Source organism: Catharus ustulatus, chromosome 5 (genome assembly GCF_009819885.2).
Source record: "Catharus ustulatus isolate bCatUst1 chromosome 5, bCatUst1.pri.v2, whole genome shotgun sequence".
NCBI classification, from domain to species: domain Eukaryota; kingdom Metazoa; phylum Chordata; class Aves; order Passeriformes; family Turdidae; genus Catharus; species Catharus ustulatus.
In genome coordinates, this window is record NC_046225.1 from 66646899 (window position 1) to 66667786 (window position 20888).

Here is a 20888-nt window from a genome sequence, read left to right on the forward strand (position 1 = left end):
ACTTCTGTTCTCTATATCTAAGTGTAAAAGTAATGAAAAAATCAAAACTGTGGGAGAGGATCTGTTGTTTACCAAAGTGCCACTTCTTTCTGTATAACAATTCACAAACTGATGAAAAACCTTTGAGCAGACCAGGGTGGCCTCTGCTCCAACCAGAACACCTCAGAAATCCCTGTCCCAAAGGACACACATGACTGCAGCAGACTGAGGAACCAAAATTCAAAGGAGGTTTTACAGAGTGTTCTGCACCACATTTGTCCTCAAAGTCCCCCATCATTTCTGGTCTGGCACAATACCCAATTGTCCTGATAGACTCATGATTTTCAACTGCCTTATTGGGTTCCTGACTCCAGATACAGCTCTGGATACTCTGATCACAGAGTTGCTCATAATAGCAGCCTCCATTGCCCACTAGGACCTAAAAGTCTCACAGCTGAGCACAACAAAATTCTGCATGAGAATCTCTTACCTGCTGCTGGGCTTCTGCCCTGCTTGGAGCCACCTTCAGGCATGTCCATGTCTTCCTCTCCTGCTCCTTTTAATTAACTGCAGATTTTCTGATCTTGCAGATGTTCTCTGCTTGTACAGTCTCAATTGTTTATTGTGCTAAATAACTGGATTTTGATGATACAGCTGGGAATGCTATGCTGTGTTCACACTGGACATTCCTTTATTTTTGGGGGGATTTTTTGTTCTTTTTTTTTTTTACTAGAATGTCTGGTAGTGTTTTCGGATCACCTCTGGATTTTATATAAAGACCAGGACCAATGTAATTAATGTGGGGAGAGCAGAGAAGAGGCAGATATGATTGTCCCCTCTGTGCACTGATTACATTGCAATCACCATTTCCCATTCCAGAACTCAGTGCTTTTCTCTAGAGTTAAACTCTCCTCTGGAATAAAAGGCTTTCTCCTTTTAGGAACAGAACACTTCCCAGGTAATGCAACAAAGAATGGGACAAAAAATAAATATTCCTGAAATTATGCTCTTTAATGGACCCTATTGTTGGTAATAAACATTTTACAGGTTTTTGTTTTGAGCTATTTATATAATCTCTACTTGAAAGTGACAGATATGGTTGACAATCACATCTCAGGATGCAAGAACATGTTCAACATCATTGTTGAGACAAATGTAAATGCACATTTCGTTTGAGGCATTTCCAAGCCTCTCCAGTAAATCCATAACTGATTTTTTTCAATATGGTTGCTATTTCACATTGCAGCTATGAGGATATTATAACTTCAGATTCTTCAAAAAGAAAAAGATCTTAAGGACTCAATCTGAAAAAATCTGCTCTGAGTCTGACATATCCTAGAGGTCTCATCCTTGCCTTCTCACCATGTGTTTGTAAGGAAAAGCTAAATCAGGCCAAGCCCAAGTTTAACCTGCAAAAGGAGCCCACTGCATACGTTCACACGAAAAGAAAAAGGAAATAAACTACTGGCTTCCCAAAAAATTGTGCAGTTAGACCTCCACTAAGATCATTTTTACTGTGCATGTCTCCAAAATTATTTCTTCTTGTTCATAATGATTTTGGATCACCCATGCTGTTCTTCTTCTGAGATTCTGCAATGAATTCTTATCTTTAAGTTTTATTAATCTTGCCTAGATTCAAATGAGTCTTCCCTGGGAGATAAAGCTATGACTCCTATTTCTTTGTCTAATTCCTCTAGTGTCAGTCATTGGTGGCATTCTTGCAGAACATGAAACATTTCTACTTTTTGGGGTAACACTGCAAGCCTTCCTCTTGGCAGAAGAAACCCTTCTTTAGGGACATATAGAATGTGTAGTAAGTTCAATCCTCTACTTTAAAAAAAGAAGAAAAGACAAGTTATCATTTCAAGTTAGCAAAAAAACAAAAAACAAACAAACAAAAAAACCCCTAAACAAACAAAAAAAAAAACCCAACCAAAAAAAAAAGAAAAAGAAAGAAAAAAACATGAATCCATGAAAAGGGAAGAAAAAACAGAAGAGTTTTCATATTGCAGATCAACACCTAGTCAGGCCGTAGAGCTAGGCTGAGTAACTTTTCTCTCTCTAGTTTGTAGCACACCCTGACTCACCTCGTGCAGGCGAGCCCCAGCCTGGCCAGGAGCAGAAATCCAAACAGCAGGAGGATTGACAAGGCTGGCACAGTGTACTGGTGCTGCTCCATCAAGGTGTATATGTATGTGATGATTAGAGAACAATAAAACAAAACAAAACAGAATAAATTATAACAAGCACCTGGTCCAGCCTCCTGACTGGGAGACTTCAGTGGAAACCAGTCCTAGGGGAGTTTTCCAAAACCTTTCAACAGAGCAGAGAAGTGAGAAGGCTTACTCTCCAGCAGAAAAATTTGAATTTCTTAATTCTCAGCACAATTTCGTACAAGAAAAGTGATGTGATTGTTTGTCATAAACTCCAGAAATTTTACAGCATAGGAGGTGATATGAAAATCAAATTTTCTGGAGTGGTGCACTTTGAATGAGCCTTGTGGGGCTTTTATGAAGAGGTGGAGGAGAGAGAGATTGAATGGATTTTTAAAGCCCTTTTATTGTACTCTTTCAATGAGCAATGTATTTATGTTTGTATGCAAAGTATTTGTGTATGTATCCAAGAGCTTTTAAAATATATTTTCCTGTTGATAAATGTCATATTTAATTATCATCTTTTTTTGGAAGATCCAAGCACCAGGTCTTACCCATATCCTCTTTCCTATTCAGTTTATAGAGAATTCCAAGGGAGCCTGTTGGTACATGTGTGCTATGCCTAACACAGGGGGTGTCCCAGCACAGGCAGGGTTTCTAGTTATTCTGAAAATAATTTTTTTAAAAAATCACTTTATATGAGCTTTGGATAGACAATATGGATGAACACTCTCTTCCACACAGTTCTCAAGTACCTTTTTTCATTGCATGAAACCTTTACAGCATGTTTTTAAATCTCAGTTTCAGCAGCTAATCAGCTCTAACACTGCTTGGAGTTGGGATTGGTTATTTGGCTTGGTTTGGCTGGTTGGTTGTTGGATTTTTTTTCTTTTTCCTCTCAAACTGCTTGCTAACTCTGTCAGAGATTTTTGGGATTTGGAGGTTTGGAGGGTTGGGGGTTTTTTTGTTGTTTTAATTTGGTTTTTTGGTTTTGAGTTGTTTTTTTTTTTTTTTTTGTTGAGGTTTGGAGTTTTTTGGTTGATTGGTTGGTTTGGAGGGAGGAGGGGTTGTTTGGGGTTTGTTTGCCTGTTTTCCTGTTTAGTCCATTGTGCTCTGTTTCATTCCTTGAAGTCTCCCATCAACAGGTTAGCTGTAGAGCGGCTTGTAGCAACCTGCTGTTGTAGCAAGGAGCAATTCACAGTTGCAAACACAATTGTTTTGGGCTGTAAAAGAAGAGTCAGTAATATTCAGTGTGATCAGCACTGGCTGCTCCGCTGGGAATCCCGATGCATCCTGAACTTGGTTTTGTTCAGAGAAATCCCCCTGCCACTGGCCGTGTTCCCTGTGTAGCAACAGTTTGGATGATACTTATGGCTAATACTCTCAGAACCCCTAATTTTACCTTGATGGGAAACGAATATTTTGGGGTAGTTGTTTACTTCGCCGAGCCACACGGGCGCTCCGTGCGTTCGTTGTTCATTGACTCCTAGTGATCGCAGCTTTGGGGTCCGCCGGCAGCAAGCTGTGAAACCTGACCTCGTGCTAACTACTCTTGCCTTGCAGAACTACTGTTCCCGTTGTTTTTATTGAAAAAAAACCTCCCCCCGTTTTCGTGGGTTCGTATTTTCCTTCAGTTGCTTCTATAACTCCAGCAACAATTTGAAAGGAAAAATGATAGAACGGGGACAAGACTGAAAATCGTTTGATAAATGTAGTGAAAAGTAGATTAATTGCAGAATAACGATTTCTTATATGGTTATTTTTCAACACGGAGACATCCGAGGCTGCAGTTGTGTGGAAGGACGGTGTGTTTAAATAAAGTTTAGTTCCATATTAAAGAGCTAAAGGAAGGGACCCTAGCGTATTGCTGTTGCATCTGATTAAACTTCCATTGGTAGGGATTTAGAAAAAAGTGGGTTTGCTCCTACTGGTGTTAATTAGCCCGGTGACAGTACTCAAGTAAGGGGGTATGGATATGGAAAATGTTAGAACAACCAACCAAAGGTAGGTTCCGATGCAGATCATCAGTTATTAAATAGAGACAAACAGGAACCATAGACCATCACTCTGGGAAATATGTTTTTTAGCCGCAGAGCAACTCGCAGACTCAGAGGATTTTAATTTCTTTAACTGTCATTATAAATTCAGAAGAGAAAAAAAGCGTGAGTCCTGCAGTCTGGGGGAACCTGAGCTCTGAAGTGCACCCGGCAGGACCCCTCGAGCCTGTCCACTTGCTTACACCACCCTCACCACAGCCGCGAGGTTTTTTTGGGTTTTCTTTTCACAGCAAGGGGACCCTGTGAGACACCTCTTGCTACTTGACACTGATTCGAAACGGATTAAAAAGCGAGAGGAGAGGTCAAACAACACTCCTGGATCACCGCAGCGGAGAGAAAACTTGAGAGAGCCGGGGAAAGCGTTTCCCCGAGTTGGGCTGGAGCGGCTGAGCCCCGGCCGGGAGCGATGCCAGCAGCGCCCTGAGCCGCGGGGATTCACCGGGGTCCCCTCGCTGGGCTGGGGGATCCTTGCCCATCCCACGGAAATCAAACGGAGGAGTGGGAAAAGGAAAGAAAACCCCTTCTTATCTAGCCGGAACAACTATCGCGCTTTTTTCCCCACGGGGAAAAATCGATGAGTTGCCGTTCGCACATGAAAGGGTGAATTTTTTAATGCCACGACTGTGTTTTTATTTTAAAGTTGTAGTCTTTATTTGTAAAATAAAAACCATCGATGCACTCTAGGAAATATCTTTCCTTTGATACTACCTAGTAGTGACTATTGAAAAGGCAGTAGTTTCAACTTTCTGAAAAAGTTTATTTCCAACCTCGGGATATAAAGCATGTGAACTTAGAAACCAAAGGACGACAAAAGTGTTTGCAAATTTATATGTAGATAAATATAAAAAAAATTAAACCCCAGTTCTTTGCCCTAGGACAGCAGGTAAAACGTCCCACGAGATTTCGGGGGCGGGATTAGCACAAGAGACAGCTTGTCTTGTTCTGTAAAAACAACACATGAGCCCTAGTCTGAGAATCAGTTAGCACAAAACATGTAAGAGAGATCTTGGGGTGTTTCCCGTGAAGGGGGAAAAAAGTAGAAAAGTCACAGTTTAAAAACCAGATCTGAGGAAAGGTATCTAAATTTTGATAATGTAAAAGATGGGGAGAAGCTGCTCTGAGGGATATTAGAGCTGGAGAGTTTGAGCTAGAGAAGCACAGAGCGGCCTTGGCCATTACCGATCTGTACGAAACGTGACTCGGTTCACGGTAAAGCGGCCACCACGGCACTCGGGACAGACGCGGGGACACGGTCCCCATGGAGCACAGCATCGGCGCTCCTGTGACACCGGGACGGGGAAATTTGGAAGGGAGGCAGGCAGAGCACGTCCCCGTTTCTTTGGTGACTCCGTGTTAATTCCTCCGTCCTGAGCGCAGAAAGAGCGCTGCCAGAGGGAGAGCGGGCTGGCAGCGCCCTGCCGAGCTTTAGCGACGTGCGGGCAGCCCACGGGCACCATGGGGGGAGCCCGGGCGGCCCCTCCGCGGGCCGGGTGGCGGCTGTGGCAAAGAAGGACACTCCACCGGCACAGCGGGGTCATAAATAAAACCGGGACGGCCCCCGGCAAGGGAAGGTCGGGGGCCAGGGGAGAGCTATACGTCCCCGTCCAGCAGGCTGAAGTGTTTGCCCGGCCCGGGGAAGCAGAGGTAGGGGATGGCGCTGCCCGGGCAGAGCAGGGGGAAAGGCAGCGGCAGCAGGCAGCGGCTGAGCACGGGGCTGTCCTTGTAGAGGGACGGGAAGGAGAGAGCCGAGGAGGCAGCAAGGGGCTGCGGCTCCCCGGGGGGCTCGGCCGGCCCCGGGCCCTGGCCCTCGGGCTCGGATGACATTTGTCTCTTGAGCTTGTTGCGGCGGTTCTGGAACCAGATCTTCACCTGGGTCTCGGTGAGGTGCAGCGCGGCGGCCAGCCCAGCCCGCTCGGAGCTGCTCAGGTAGCGCTTCACATCGAAGGTGGACTCCAGCTGGAACACCTGGCTCTTGGAGAAGATGGTCCGCGTCTTCTTCCTGCCGCCCGCCGCCGATGATCTGCCGTTCTCCGAGCCCCCGGCCTCTCGCGGCGGCTGCCGGGGACCGCGCAGCCCCTCCGCGGGGAGCGGGGACCCCGCATCGCCGCCCTCGGAGCGGAGGCCGCGGCTCGTCCCTCCTGCCCCGAGCCGGCGGGGCTCGCTGCCTGCAAGGGCAGAGCACAGCATCAGTCCCCGCCGCAGCCCGCGCCCCCGCCCCGCATGCACGCACGGCCCGGCGGAGCGCAGGGAGAGGGTGGGGGACAGGATGGGGAGGGGGCTGCCGAGGGCTGGCCGCGGTCCCACAGCCTCCAGAGGGGAGAAGGGTGAGGCGCTTCCGTAAGGATCCAAGGTAATCCCTCTGCCAGCTGTACGGCAGGAAAGCGAGGGGCTCCTGGGCACGGGACAGACAGCCCCAGGAGGACGGGAGACGGGCACAACACCCTGGAAGCAGGTTGGTGCGTGTGCGGCATCCCCCCGCGTCCTCCCGCGGAGCCTCCCCTCCTCCTGCGTGTGCGCGTCTGTGTCCGCGAGTGTGCGTCTGATCCTCCTGTCTGACTGTGTCTGTGTGTGCGTGTCTGTGCCCTCCTGTCTGTCTGTCTGTGTCTGTGTGTGCGTGTCTGATCCTCCTGTCTGTCTGTGTCTGTATGTGCGTGTCTGATCCTCCTGTCTGTCTGTCTGTGTCTGTGTGAGCGTGTCTCCGTATCTGTGTGTCTGTGACTGCGTTCGCATGTGTCGGTATTTGTGTGTGCGTGTGTCTGTGTGTGTCTGTGCCTGTGTGTCTGTGTGTGTTTCTGTGTCTGTGTCTGTGTCTATGTCTGTGTCTGTGTCTGTCTGTGTCTGTGTCTGTGTGTCTGTCTGTGTGTCTGTCTGTGTCTGTGTCTGTGTGTCTGTCTGTGTCTGTGTCTGTGTGTCTGTCTGTGTCTGTGTCTGTCTGTGTCTGTGCCTGTGTGTCTGTCTGTGTCTGTGTGTCCGCGGGCCCGGCCCGGCCCGGCGGCGCTGGGGATGCCCAGGTACCGCCTGGGTGGGGGCCGGACCGCGACCCGACGTGCGGGACAGCCCGAGGCTGCTGCTGGCTCCGTACCCGAGTCGCTGGAGCCTTTACTGGGTTCTTGCTCCTCGGGCTCCTCTCCCTCCTCTTCCTCCTCCTCCTCTTCCTCCGGCAGCGCGCAGCGGGCTGTGCCCGGCTCCGTGGCCGGCCGGCGGGGGCCGGGCTGCAGGATGCTGTCGATGCTGAAGGCCGGCGGCGCGGCCGGGGCCGGAGGGGCTCGGCGGCCGCCCCCGAGCTGAACCATGGCGCGGCGAGCCGAGCGTGTCCGGGCCGAACCGTGCGGGGCCGAGCCGAGCCGCGGGACTGGCGGAGGCGGCGGGAGGGCGGCGGCGGCAGCCGGGGCGGAGGGAAGGATGGGTCCGCGTAGGAGGAGGGGTCGGGGTGACGGAGGGAGGGGATGGAGCTAGAGGGAGCCAAAGGACTGAGGACGGGGGGAGCAGGGCAGGGGAGGGAAGGCTGCAGAGAGGAGAGGGAGAAGGAAAAGGAGCGGGGACTGGAGGGAAGCGGGGAGGAAAGGAGGGGCGGGGAGCCCGCCGAGGTGTCCCGAAAGGTGCCCTGGGCACAGCGGCAGGGCAGGGCTGGCTGCCCTCCTGCCTGGGCCCTTCTCTGTAAGTGGGCGGAGGGAAGGCAGAGCCCGAGCCCACGACAAAGGCGAAGAGGAGGTGGGATGGCAGAACGGAGATCTCTGGATTGAAGGAGAAGAATGGTCAGATAAGACTGGAAATAAAATCGGGGGAATGAGGCGGAGTCCGGCGAGGAAAAGCAGGGATGGCAGAGAGGGAAGGAAGGAAGGAAGGAAGGGGGAAGCTGGGACCCCTTCCCTGTGTTTGTACAGCACCTGGCACGACCCCAGGCAGTCTGCGGAGGGCATTCGCTGCAGATTGTCCACGCTGCTGTTCAGAAGAGTAATTCATACAGAGTCTCTTCTCTGTGGTCCTTTCACCTGCAGACTGAGACTGAATACTCATGGGACAAAGGGGACCCTTTATTCCTCCCAAGGAGCCCCATGGTGTCAGGCCACCCCAAAATCCACACATAACTGCCACACATTCCCCCCACACTTCACCACCCCCTCTACATCCCCTGCTGGTCCCCGCGGGTCGGCAGAGCTCTTCTGTAGCTTTCAAATGAGAAAGCGCTGACCCGCTGCGCTGGGAGTGCCTTTGGGAGATGGGGAAACGTTCACCTGAGCTGTGGAACTTGGAGAAGGATCGATGTGCTTCTCTACTATCTTGAGAACTTTTGCTTCCCACACCTCCCAGCACTGCAGCGTTTTAAAACCCGTTTGCACTACTCGAGGCAGGACGTCCAGCGATTTTAGAGCCGTCACCCGTTGTGCATCACAGAGAAACCTCTCCCTCTCTGCGATTTCCAACCGGCTTTTAGGAAGGCTTTTAGTGCGAGTCTCGAGGTTTCCACCACGAAAACTGTAGAGGGAAAGCGATAAGTCCTTGAAAAAGAGTTGATAATAGACGTCCCAACAGGCTTTAAAATATTGTTATGCTAGAGATTCCAGGAGCTAAAATCAGGGGCTTCTTAAGGCTTTGGACTGCGTTAGTCTTTAACGTAGTGGTACCTGAAAGAGCGGGTTTCAGCTCTTTTTCATGATTTTTTTTTCACTTTTTGAACACGCTCAAATTTTAACTCAAGGCTTCTGCTGGAGAGCTGCACATTTTCCACCAGCCGGAAAAAAATAAATATACCCATTTCCATCAACACGATTATTAGTCAAATACTCAAACTTGTTGCATTTGTCTTGCAGTCTCTTATACGAACTGTGAGTTTTATCAGAGCAAAATATCCATTTAAGAGAAAGCTAAGGAAGGGCCAAGGCAAGGACCCGGGTAAGAGTTACAATATGCGAAGAAGCAGCTGAAAGCATAATTTGAGAAATTTGGTCTGAGATGGTAAAATTAGGAGCATGGGAGACTTGAATGCCAGGTCGGGTCGCTCTTTGCACTCCTGTCTCGGCCTCCCTTCACGCTGTCTGTGGGTGAGGCACGTCCCAGGTGCTCACATCTGTTCTTGCTGCAAACCATTTCCCTTCTAGCTCCAAAAAGGGAAAAAAAAAATCCTACATGGTGAACGCCTTGAAGCAGTGTATTTTCCTAGAAGACATTTTCTTGAAAGAAAAGGGATAAGTTGAAAAAGAGAAAAAAGAAGTTAAGTGAAGAAGGAGACATAAGTTTTACCAACCAATCTTTTTTTCAGCGCAGCCCTTTCCATCCCCCGGAGCAGTCCAAGCCCTGCCCGGGGAGATGAGGTCCGGTAAAACCATTCTGGGAAAGATCTGTCATCCTTTCCCAGCCCCATTTGGACAATTTTCAAAACCGGGTGGGGGGTTTTTTGTTTGTTTTTTGGGTTTGGTTTTTTGGGGGTTTTTTTTTGGAAGTGAGGGGGGCTTTGTTTGTTGGTTTGGGTGGTTTTTTGGGGTTTTTTGTGGGGTTTTTTTGTTTGTTTGTTTGTTTTTTTGTTTTTGTTGATTTGGTTTGGTTTGGTTTGGTTTGGTTTGGTTTGGTTTGGTTTGGTTTGGTTTTGGTATTGGTTTCTTTTCCCCGACAAACTTGGTGCAGAGGGAGCAGTCTACAGAGCTGGGTCTCTTCAGCCCCTGGGACAAGTTGGAAACGATTCACTGGCCACAAGAGGATGTGAGGGGCCCGGGGGGTCCGGGATCCCCCTTCAGCGAGTTCTACAAGGCAGGTCCACACCGGGCTCCTCATGCCCTCTGCTAGGTCACTCTTACCTTCAGGAAAATAAAGACCAACAGGTAGAGCGTGTCCTGCACAGACCGAACAACCAGCAGCGAAGAGTTCTCCTGGAGAGGGAGCGGGGCTGCGGCGGGGGAAGGCAGCAGAACCCCCGGGTCCCCTGCAGACCCCCAGCAACACAGTCCGAGCCCTGCCCCGCACTTGACACAGTTAGGGGAACAGTGTCCGACCGGGCGGAGGGACGAGTGTCCTTCCCAAAATTCAGAAGCGTTTTGCAGTGAAAGGTTCCCGAGACACGTGGAGCAGCCCGGGGAAGAGATTCCTGTGGCAGCCGCCGTGGGCAGCGGCGAATTTCGAGAGAACCAGAGGCAGCCAAGAGGTTCTGGGGTCAGAGAGACCAGAGAGGGGATCCCTCACGGCTGTCCCACCTCAGCACCGCTCCTCAGCACCGCGGGTCCCTCCCGGGCTCCGGAGGGCTGTGGGTTACGAGCGACAGCTTTTCCTGCAATAGGCAGCGATTTTCTGACGCTGGTACTCTTTCAGCCCACGCTTCATTTGCATTTTATTTGTGAAGAACCTCGTTGTCTGGGACGTGTGAGGACACCGAGGCAGGTACCGCACAGCGGCAGGGCAGGAAGAGCCAACCTTTTCATTTTAATGATATTACCCTGTAGGAGAAGCTAACATCGTGCAGAGTGGAAACCTTTCACCTGGGAAAGCTTTTTACCAGAAATCGCTCGTCATACATATCTGTATTTCCATTTTAGCTCAGAGCACAAGAAGTCTCTTGCTCTAAACCTGATGGAAATGAAATCTGATTAGATGGTACAGAAACGCCAAAGAGTCTGGTTTTGCTTGTTTTACGGAATCGAGCTTGATTTATCCCCCGAGGTACTCGAGGGTAAAAGTCCCTCCCTGGATTTCACATCCCCTTGCAAGTAAGTCCCTGGTGATTGCGGACACAGCAGCACCTCGCAGAACGCTTTAAACCATCTCCGATGCTCTCCCGGGACACAGCCCGGCGCGGGGATCTTGAACAGAAGCGCTGCCCGAAAAAGCTCATTAAAATCGCTAGGCGGGTTCGGGACTTTGGTGCTGCTGGTCCCTGAATAAAACTGGCTTTAGCTGCTCAGCCGTGGCTGGACATGAATTACCGGTTGCTGTTGAGATTTTCCATCACCCCGGCACGGCCCCGCTGCCTCCCCCTGGAGCAGGCAGAGGTTCGGGGCAGCGGGGACATCCTCCCCCCTCCCGGGGAGCGGGCGGGGCAGGTAGGGCAGAGAAAACCGTATCTATCACTAGAGGGAAAGCACCTCTCCCCGGAGGTGCCCAGAAAGGCGTCACACAGCCACAGGCTTTCCTGGGGAGCCGGGCACGCTCAGAGGAATGCTCCGGCCCCAGAGGTGCCGGGACACGGGCAGGTCGGGCCGAGCTGTGCCCCGGGACAGAGCATCCCTTTCCGAAATTCTGCTTCTCTCTTAGGTCAATTCAGAGTCCTCTGCTAAATCTCCTTCCTCCAGACACTGTGCCTGATACTTGTGGAAAAATCTGGAGGGGAATTCCGAATAAAGCCCATAATATCCAACTGGGAAAGGGAAAGGGAAAGGGAAAGGGAAAGGAAAGGGAAAGGGAAAGGGAAAGGGAAAGGGAAAGGGAAAGGGAAAGGGAAAGGGAAAGGGAAAGGAAAGGAAAGGAAAGGAAAGGAAAGGAAAGGAAAGGAAAGGAAAGGAAAGGAAAGGAAAGGAAAGGAAAGGAAAGGAAAGGAAAGGAAAGGAAAGGAAAGGAAAGGAAAGGAAAGGAAAGGAAAGGAAAGGAAAGGAAAGGAAAGGAAAGGAAAGGCTTTAAATTTTAGGTGTACATCTAAATTCTCGTTTATATCTTTTTGAATTGACCTTCATGTATCTCACTACACAGAAATTACATCGTAAGCAGAGTCGAGAAACTCAGGATAGTTAAAGGAAGCATTAAGACATCCACCTTAAAGTTACATTCATCTGGAATGGGAAGGGAAATACAAGAATATTGCCTGGATCTAATTTGAGGTTGACAGCACTGAGCCCTGCGAGTCGGCTGGAGTCTGGAGCGAGCCTCTCTCCGATCGATGGTGGGCGCAGGACGCATTGGCAGGGGGCACAGACAGACTATTCCAAGATAATGCAGTGGAAAAGGAAAAAAAAAAAAGAATCGATCTAAATATATTGTTGGACAGTGGAGCCAGCACGCACCTATGAGATTTATCAAGTATTGATTTGCATGAATATTTTAGACTCGTGCCTCCGAGAAAAGTTATGGGCCATCCTAAACTGGTGAGCAATGTACCATTTGCAAAGCAGCCATTTAACAAGGTGCTTTCCAGCATATCGATCATTTTCATTTAAAGTGTAATTAATAATGTCTTACTGCAGCTACACTACGAATTTATTTCAAAAAGGGCAGTTCAGACTCTATTTTGATTGTCGCTTGCTCTGCTGAAAAAAAAAAATCTTTTCACTGATTATTTTATTAGCGTCCAATAAACACAAGTTGTCTTTGTGAGTAATCTGGCAAGGTTCTCCTTTGCCTCGCCTCTGGAGTGCCATCTAGCTAAGCTGTTGTAGCAACATTCATTAAATAAATGTCAACAGACAAGGATTTATGCTGCATAATAATATTACAGCTGTAGTATAACTGGATTTATTTTAAAGCTATTCTGAGGTTGCTTTGATCTATAAAGCAGCAACGTATGTCTCTATATGTCATAAACAGCCTTGGCAAAAGTACTTTGAGCTTTACAGTCCATCAACATTTCTCTTAAAGATTTCTGTTTGCAGGAGCAGCACAAAGTGTGTGAATCTTAACTTTTTTATTTGTTTAATAAAATATACACACAAGGAAGAAAACTGTGAGGAATTTGCTGTCCTGATTTGAGGGATGGGCTTGGGTGTTCCGGTCTGGGGGATTTTATCTATTTTGAAATAGTCAATGCACATACCTCAGGGACTGTCATCTGGTGCTAGATGTTTCTCTGCATTCTGCAAAAATTTCTTGCCATCAGATATAGGGAAAAGTATCGTTTCAAAAGTTCGAGGTAAAGAAACCTAAGGTGTATATGTTCCTACTTTCATACTTTTAATAAGCCACTATAAATCATTTTCTGCAAGTACAGAATAAGGCATAAGTAAGCACTTTTTCTTAGATGATTTCACGTCTTGCACCTTTTAATATTTTACCATGATCATAAGTTACAAATACAGTGTATGAAAAAAATCTGTTTATTGATATAATCAGCACATCTTTAAAAAACAAACATACTAATGTCAAAACACATTTTAAAAATCCGATTGATCATTTAGCCCTGCCAGTTCCTTAACTTCAAGGAAAGAATACTTAGTAGAATCAGAAGTATAATAATCTCATATGTTACTCCAAAGAAAAGGCATGTGGAGAGTGGCAGGCGTGTTAAATTTCTCGTTCGATTACAATCTACTCTGATATGACTGCAGTGAGTCAGGATTTTACTCCAGTAGGTAACACTGGCAGATCTGGGGAGCTGGATATGACGAGAAAAACGGTCTAGCCGCTCTCTTCCAGGGACAGCCAGGCTTTGAACGGCATCAAAATCAAGTGCTTGCGCCCTGAGGAAGAAACATCGCCCCAAGTCACCTCCTCTGGCACGAAAAGGCTGAAGCCCAGCCCAGCCGCTTTCCCGAGGCCGGCGAGTCCCGTCCGGGGCACCCACAGCCCCAGCTTCGCCTCTTCCTGGTCCTTCTTACACCGCTCGGGGACCAGGCTCTGAAAGGTTTTATCTCAAGTTCGGGTGTTTGACGGATATGCCAAGAAAACGGCCGGCGAATATGTCTGGAGATTTCGGGGGAGATCAGCAGCAGTTGGAGAAAAAAAAAAAAAAACTAAAAAAAAAAATTTAAAAAAAGAAAATAAAAAAGAAAAATAAAAAGAAAAAGAAACTTCAACAAACAATAGCTTCCAGAAAAAACAGTATCCCGGCAATTTAGCACTTTTCTCAGGAACCTATAAATATATATTGATATATATGTATACATATAAACTCAATTTTCGAGTGTTTTTGAGGCTTGCAACGTCCTGACTTCAACTGCGCAGGCTGGTGCTCAGAGCCATATTTCAGGCCAAAGCAGAGGAAAAAAATAAGTTAAAAAAAAAAAAAAAAAAGGAGAGGAAAAAAAAGAAAAAAATATAGGAGAGGAAAGCCCAAAATTGTGTCGAGGTTATAATCCAGCCCTGACCTCCGGGTTTTGTATCAAAGCTGAAGCTCCACCACATCTCGCTGATCGATTTCATAACCAGAAAAAGTATGATTGCTCCAATTATAATGCAAAGCGTAGGAAAGAGTAAGAATTAGATCGCCCTTCCTTCGCAGGAGCCAGGTCCGCATGCACATTCCCCAACAGATCCAGGACCTGGCCTTCCCTGCAGGGACACCGAGTGCTCCGAGCTGGTTGGTTCAGTTGATTATGCCCTAGAATGTACGATCAAAGCTGGACTTTCCACCAAGGCCGAGTTTTATATGGTCATTTCCCCCTTAATATTAGGAAAAAGAAATTCAAACTTTTAGAAATAATGATAGTCCAGAAATTCATTTTAGGAGTGGGCAGGAGGGGGAAAACAAAACAGTTATTAAAGAAAAACAATAACTTGGCATGCATAATACTTCATATAATATCACGTTACAGGTTCGCTTGCATAACCAGCCATACAGCTCCCCACTCTGTTCCCATCTGATTATTTTTCTTTCCTTCCTTTTTAATTGCCAGTGAATTATTAATCGATTACACAAACCAATCCCGTAAGAGACGGACAAGTCGAGGTGAGCTTTCCTCAACATATTCAGGAGACCGAAAAAAAAGTGGCAAATCCACTTGCAAAATACAGTATGTAGAATTACATATATATGTGTATATATAAACCCGTGTATTTTAGCCGATAATTTGCCAGGGAAACAAAACGAAAACAAAGAAACCAAACCCTCACAGCTCGGATTTCAGCAGGGCGAATTCTTTCCAACAATTTGCCTTCAAGTTGTTTCAAATCAAAACTTCTGCATCGAGAAGGACCAGGGGGCACCAGCACATGCTTGGATATCGGTAGTATGGAAATGAGAGTAACGATGGGAGGGGGATATGTACGGATTAAGTGGCTAAAACAAAGGGCCCTGGATAAGCTGCTGGAGGCCGGGATCAGCAGGGTCCCCCGCTCTGCACGGAAAGCTGCTGGGGCAGCGGGGACACGCGAAGGTTTCCCCGGTAGGAGCGCTGGCCCGGAGCACCGGAGGTGCCGGGGAAGGTCTCTCGGTGGCCCCGAGGCTCGGCCGCCCGTGGGGCGGGGGCGGCGCGGCCGGGAAGCGCCGGCAGGTCCGTACATTCGTGTCTCGCTCGGCAGCTCCGCGGGCTGCAGGAGGAGGGGTCGGGGGAGTCTGTTCCCCCCGGAAAACGCCGGTCTGTGTCACCCTGGGGCCGGAGCTGCCGTGAGGGGTTTGCCGCTGCCACGGGGCTGGATTTTCTTTGGATGCGCGGCAGTGGGAGCCCCGCCACCCTGATCCCGGTGCATGGCTGGGGTCTTTCAAGTCCTTTCGGCTCCCCCCGGCTGCCGCACGTCGCTCCGAGTTAACCCCAAGAGTTAGTTTATTGCACGTTTTAAAAAAAAAAAATTAAAAAGTCAAAAAAGCAGAAAATCAAGAAACGTGTAAGTTGAAAATAAAAAGTCCGTGGAGGAAGGGGGGTGGAGCTGCAAGCCGAGGGAGGGGGCGAAGGGGCCACGGTCCCGGCCGAGGTGGGCGCTCAGACGAGTCCTGTCATCTGCGACCGTAGGAAAGGGAGGGAGGCGGCGGGGAAGGTGCCCAGGGGGTAGCTGACGCCGCTGGAGAAGCCCACCAAGGGGGGTGACATGTGCGGCAGGGTGAAGCCCAAGGCGCTCGCCGGCGAGTTCTCGTGGTACAAAATAGGGACCCGCACTATCCTTTGGGCGGCGTGGGAGAGGTTGGCCGCTTCCAGGTCTGCGGCCAGCTGCCGCTTCCACTTGTTGCGGCGGTTCTGGAACCAGATCTTCACCTGGGTCTCGGTGAGGTGCAGCGAGGCGGCCAGCCCGGCCCGCTCGGAGCTGCTCAGGTAGCGCTTCACATCGAAGGTGGACTCCAGCTGGAACACCTGGCTGCGGCTGAACACCGTGCGCGTCTTCTTCTTGCGGCCGGCGGCGCGCTGCTCCGGCTCGCCCGGCTCCTCGCCGCGCTCCTCCTCCTCGTCGCGGCCGCCCGGCCCCGGCCGCCCTCCCGCCGGGCCTCTGGCCGCCGCCCGCCCGCCGCCAGCCCGCTCCGCCGGCTCCTCGGGCAGCTCGGGCGAGTCGCGGTCGCTGGCTGCAAAGAGAGGCAGAGGCTGCTGCAGGGATCCAGGGAACGGGGACAGCGCCCGCCCGCCGCGAGGGGAAAGCAGCGCGGGGAGAAGCAAGGCCGGGGAGCGAGGGGCCCGAGCAAAGCTCCTGCCTGTTCTCTGCCTGCTCCGCTAAACTCCCGAATTCTCAGCGTATACACACACATGCACACACGCTGACATGGAAACACAAGCCCTGCATTTTATGTATATAAATACACCGATCTCTGGCCATGCTCGTGGATCTGCGTGTGTGCGCACACATATAACGCACACACGGGCTGTTTTCAAATCATAAAATGTACCACTGTACACACAGAAGTATGCATGTACTTTTTATATGTGTATGTACACACAGGAATACGTGTGACCGCTTATTTATATACATGTCTGTATTTACACACTCATACATACATAAAAGTACATTTGTGAGTAAGTATATTGTGTCATAGGAATAAGCATAATAGTGCACCCGTGTGTATATAAAGAGAGGCAAAAAAAAAAATAATCCACATTATTCTGGACTTCAAAAAGCTAATGGATGGGGACAATTATTCTGGTATCGGGACATATCTCCATGGAGTCTCCAACACCGTGCATTTCAATTACAATTTTAAAGGGAAAAAAATATTTCCTACTCTTTATAGAATAGAAGAAAACCAGAAAATAAAAAGAAAAAAATGAAAAAAGAAAAATAAAGGAAAAAGAACTCAGTTGTTTCTGCAGTACTTTGCTGTTTCTATATATACTTTTGAGAGAAATTAAAAATATGAATAAACCTGTTACTGCAAAAAGAAACTATTTGGATTACAAATCATGCCTCTTTTCCTTGTTAAGCAGTCGTGAGATCTCTGCAGGCTCGTATAGGGTCACAGAGGTGCGCCGAGGCACGATGTTTTTTTCTATCAGTAGATGGAAAATAACCACTGATGGCAGCACATTCACTCTATCATATGCTAATTTCTGCCCCGAACCCCGGCTTCTGCTCCAGCACCCTCTCCATGGGGTCCCTGCAGCGAGAGGCCGCGCTGCGGGCAGAGGGCAGCGGGGCTGGCTCTGCAGGAAGCGGCGGCCGGGGCAGCTGGGACCGAGCCCAGCTGCTTCCCCGGCTTCCCAAACTCTCTACTGCTCTGCTAGGGACCGTTTGTCCCAGCTTTCAGGCTTGATGGGGAGTCAAAATAAAAAAAAAAAAAAAAAAAGAAAAATGAAAAATGAAAAAATAAAACTGGACCTGCCTCTTAAAGAAAAATTAAAAATAAAAGGAGAGAAAAAATAGAGGAAAAAAAAGAGATGGGGGAGGGGGTAGAAAGGAAAGAAAAAAAAAATCCTCAAGCAAGCCAAGAATCCCTGTTTACACTTTGGGCGGCGGGGCGGAGGCTCCAGGTGCCTGACACATAGGGAGCATTTCCGGAGATTTGCCCCGAGCGGCCGAAAACGGGGTGGCAGGGCGGGGGCTGCGGGGGCACTTCGTGCATCCCCCTCCGGCCTGCTCCGGGGCGCCGCGGCGGGACCCGGACCCCCCCACCCCGGGGGGAGCAGGAGCAGGAGCACCCCCAGCCCCGGCCGGGCCCGGCGGTGAAGGGTGCGGAGGGAAAGGCCACTTACTGTCGGGGCTGGGGCAGCCCAGGAAGGCGGCGTGCGCCCGGCGGTACCAGCCGACGGCGGCGTCGCGGAGCGGGCAGCCCGGAGCGCCGATGCGCAGCGGGGAGCGCGGCCCGCAGCGCGGAACTCCGCGCCCGCCGCCCGCCGCCGCCGCCCGCCGCGCCCCGCCGCCCGCCGTGCCCTCGGTGCCCAGCAGGTCCTCGATGAAGAAGGACGAGACGCGGGCGGAGGTGGAGCCGGCGTTTTCCGTGGCTTCGTCCGGCATCGTCGGAGAGAACTGCGGGAGGGGGTCCCGGCTCCGCCGGCGGCTGGCTCCTCGGCTCCCCGCTGCCCCGCGGCCGCCTCTCGCCTCTGCCTAGCCCCGTGGATGCTCTCCTGGTATAAAAGCGTTTTTTTCCGGAGTAATCATTTCAGATCGCGGTTTGCCATCATTTCCTGCAAGCTAGGAGGGGAGGGGGGAGGAGGAGGAGAAGAAGGGAACGGGGAAGGAAAAAAAAAAAAAGCCAGCCCGACAACCCATCGGAGGCGCCAGATTCTGCGCGAAAACGCTAATAACGAAATAAAAATGTCATGCGAGTTAAACGGCGGGCAGGAGCGGGGGATCCTGCGGTGGGCGGAGCGCCGCGCCAATGGGATCTGCGCGGGGAGAGCGGCGGGCGCCGGGCGCTGCCGGCTCTGTGTGTGTGTGTATGTGTGTGTCTGTGTGTCCGTGTGTGTGTCTGTGTGTCCGTGTGTGTGTGCGCGCCGCCCCGGGGCCGCCGTTCACGAGCTCCTTATTTAGGTCAATTAGGGAGCAAATCCCGGTGCGGGGGGGCGGCGGCGGCGGCCCCGGCACACGGGCCGCAGCCGGGGGGGCTTGGCCGCTCCACGTCCCGGGCCTTCCATTGGCTGCAGCGGGCTCAGCGGGCAGCCCCGGCAGCCAATCGGCGCCGCGGACATCGCGCTTATATTAATATCATTAATATCATTAATAATAATCAGCCCCCGCTCACCCCCCGCCGAGCGCTTTCATGTGGCGGCGGCGGCGATGGACGGAGGAGATGCGCCCTCCGCCGCCCGGAGAGCCGGCTCCGGCGCCGCGGGCTGTCGGCGGAGCGGTGAGGTTCTCCTCAGCCCGGAGCCCCCTGGTTGGGGCGCTGGAATCGGTTTTGGGAGAGTGGCGGAGGGGCGGCTGCTCCCGTGAGCAGGCAGTGGCTGTCCTGCCGGGGGAGGGGAGGGTGCCTGCTGGGGAAGGGGAGAGGACTGTCCTCTAAGGGATCTCCAGAGGTCCGTTTTGTTTACCTTATACATGTGTATATACCTATACAGACATACTGTATAGATGCACATGCGGTGTCTGTGTAGTTTATTTGGAAGGACACACAGCCCCGCTCATCGGGACTCTCTCCCGCCGCCCCAGGCGGGGAGGCAGAGGGGATGAGCTGCCCCTTCCAGGACCCGGCCCGACCCTGGCGTTATCCCTCTTCAGCTCTTCCTTTTTATCATTATCCTACTGTAATACCATTTCGTGGGAAGCTCTAAAGTCGTCCTCCCTTTTTCCGAGTCGTGCCCCCTTTTTCCGAGCCTCTGGAGCCAGCCTTGGGACATGGACCCCGGGAACTCCACGAAAGTCCCCCTCGCTGGGGGGCACCGGAGGAGCAGGGTTACCCTCTGCCTTTTCCCTTGGGACCAGGCCAGCCAGGTTTGTAGCGGGGCAGCTCGGTCCGGTGTGCACGTCGGAGACCCGTGGAGGTTTGGGTGAGTACAGAGATGTCCCTGCGATGCTCATATGCTGGTCAAGCCTCTCCTCCTCCACTGCCGGAGGATCCCTCCCCGTTCCCCTTTGCGGTACTCCTGGACGAGTATCCCTTCCCCAGGCCCCGCCTCCCCTCCCGCTGTGGGACGGGGACACCGGGTGCTGCCCCGCGGGAGTGTCCGGGGACAGCCGCGAACGAGCCGGCCTGCCCCCACCGAGTGGCCTCGCTCCCTTTCCCGGAGTGGCAGTGGGGACGTTTGAGGTCAGGGCCTATTTTCGAAAGAACACAAAAAAAAAAAAAAAAAAAAGAAAAAAAAAAGAAAAAAAAATTAAGGGAGTAATTCTACTTCCAACGGCTCCAGAAAGATGCAGAGAGCCGCAGCTCTGAAATGGGCTCTGGAAAAGTGGGAATATGCGGTGGCACATTCAGATTTCTCTCTTAACTTGGGCAGAGACTGTGGGCAGTCTAGTGAATTGTAAACTGGGCGACAGAGCGTTTGTCACTTGTTGCACAGAAGTGACGTTAACAAATATGACTTTTATGCTCTGCACATTTGGCTTGTTCTTGCATAGGAAATATGAGTTTGGCTGATAGTTCTTATGCATTCATAAACGGTCAGCTCTATTTCACTGCCAGACTCAGAAAATGTATGTGTGTTTTCCGGAATAAAGAGGAAAAAAAGGCCCGTGATTGCTTCTATCCATCACATATACAATCTGCATATCTATAAAAGACATGCTTGTGTCCCATACCCGTATTTTATAAAGTGTCCCTACAGTGTGATCATGCAATTTATGGAATATTTTCTGCTTTCCACTTATAAATAGTTTAACAAAATCACCACGGTTAAATTTTCTCCTGCTTTCTCCACCTCCCCCCCACACCCCCCAATATTTCTTTAGTATAACTGTTTGGTGCGCAATAATGCTGAAATATGCTTGAGAAAATCATGTATAGTCAGATGTATTCCTGAAACACAAAATCAGGATGAGCATAATTCTATACCTGCAAATACTTGTACATGCATGTCCGTGGTTATTGGGTTTTTTTAAAGCTCGTAGTTATGTTTACACACTTTTTGCATTGCTATTGTGACATTATTAACATTTCAGGCTTCCTATACTTAGTGCTTAATATGATAACGGGAATAAAAAAAGGCGTGAGTCTCCTGCAGCATCCATCAGGGTGGGAAGCAGGAAAAGCACCCAATGACGGGATATTCTTAAT

At 50.3% G+C, this 20888-nt stretch overlaps 2 protein-coding genes across 2 annotated transcripts; both read right to left on the bottom strand.

Annotated features, from left to right (window-relative positions):
- Positions 1-5779: 5779 nt before the first annotated feature.
- Positions 5780-7482, bottom strand: LOC116996224 (homeobox protein HMX1-like). The gene is made up of 2 exons (XM_033059445.1): positions 7205-7482; positions 5780-6317 (listed from the first exon to the last, which is right to left on the bottom strand). The coding sequence occupies exons 1-2, from the start codon at positions 7480-7482 to the stop codon at positions 5780-5782; spliced, it is 816 nt and encodes a 271-aa protein (XP_032915336.1).
- Positions 7483-15738: 8256 nt separating this feature from the next.
- On the bottom strand, positions 15739-18255 carry LOC116997140 (homeobox protein HMX1). The gene is made up of 2 exons (XM_033061416.1): positions 17929-18255; positions 15739-16310 (listed from the first exon to the last, which is right to left on the bottom strand). The coding sequence occupies exons 1-2, from the start codon at positions 18188-18190 to the stop codon at positions 15739-15741; spliced, it is 834 nt and encodes a 277-aa protein (XP_032917307.1). The 5' UTR covers positions 18191-18255.
- Positions 18256-20888: the final 2633 nt, after the last annotated feature.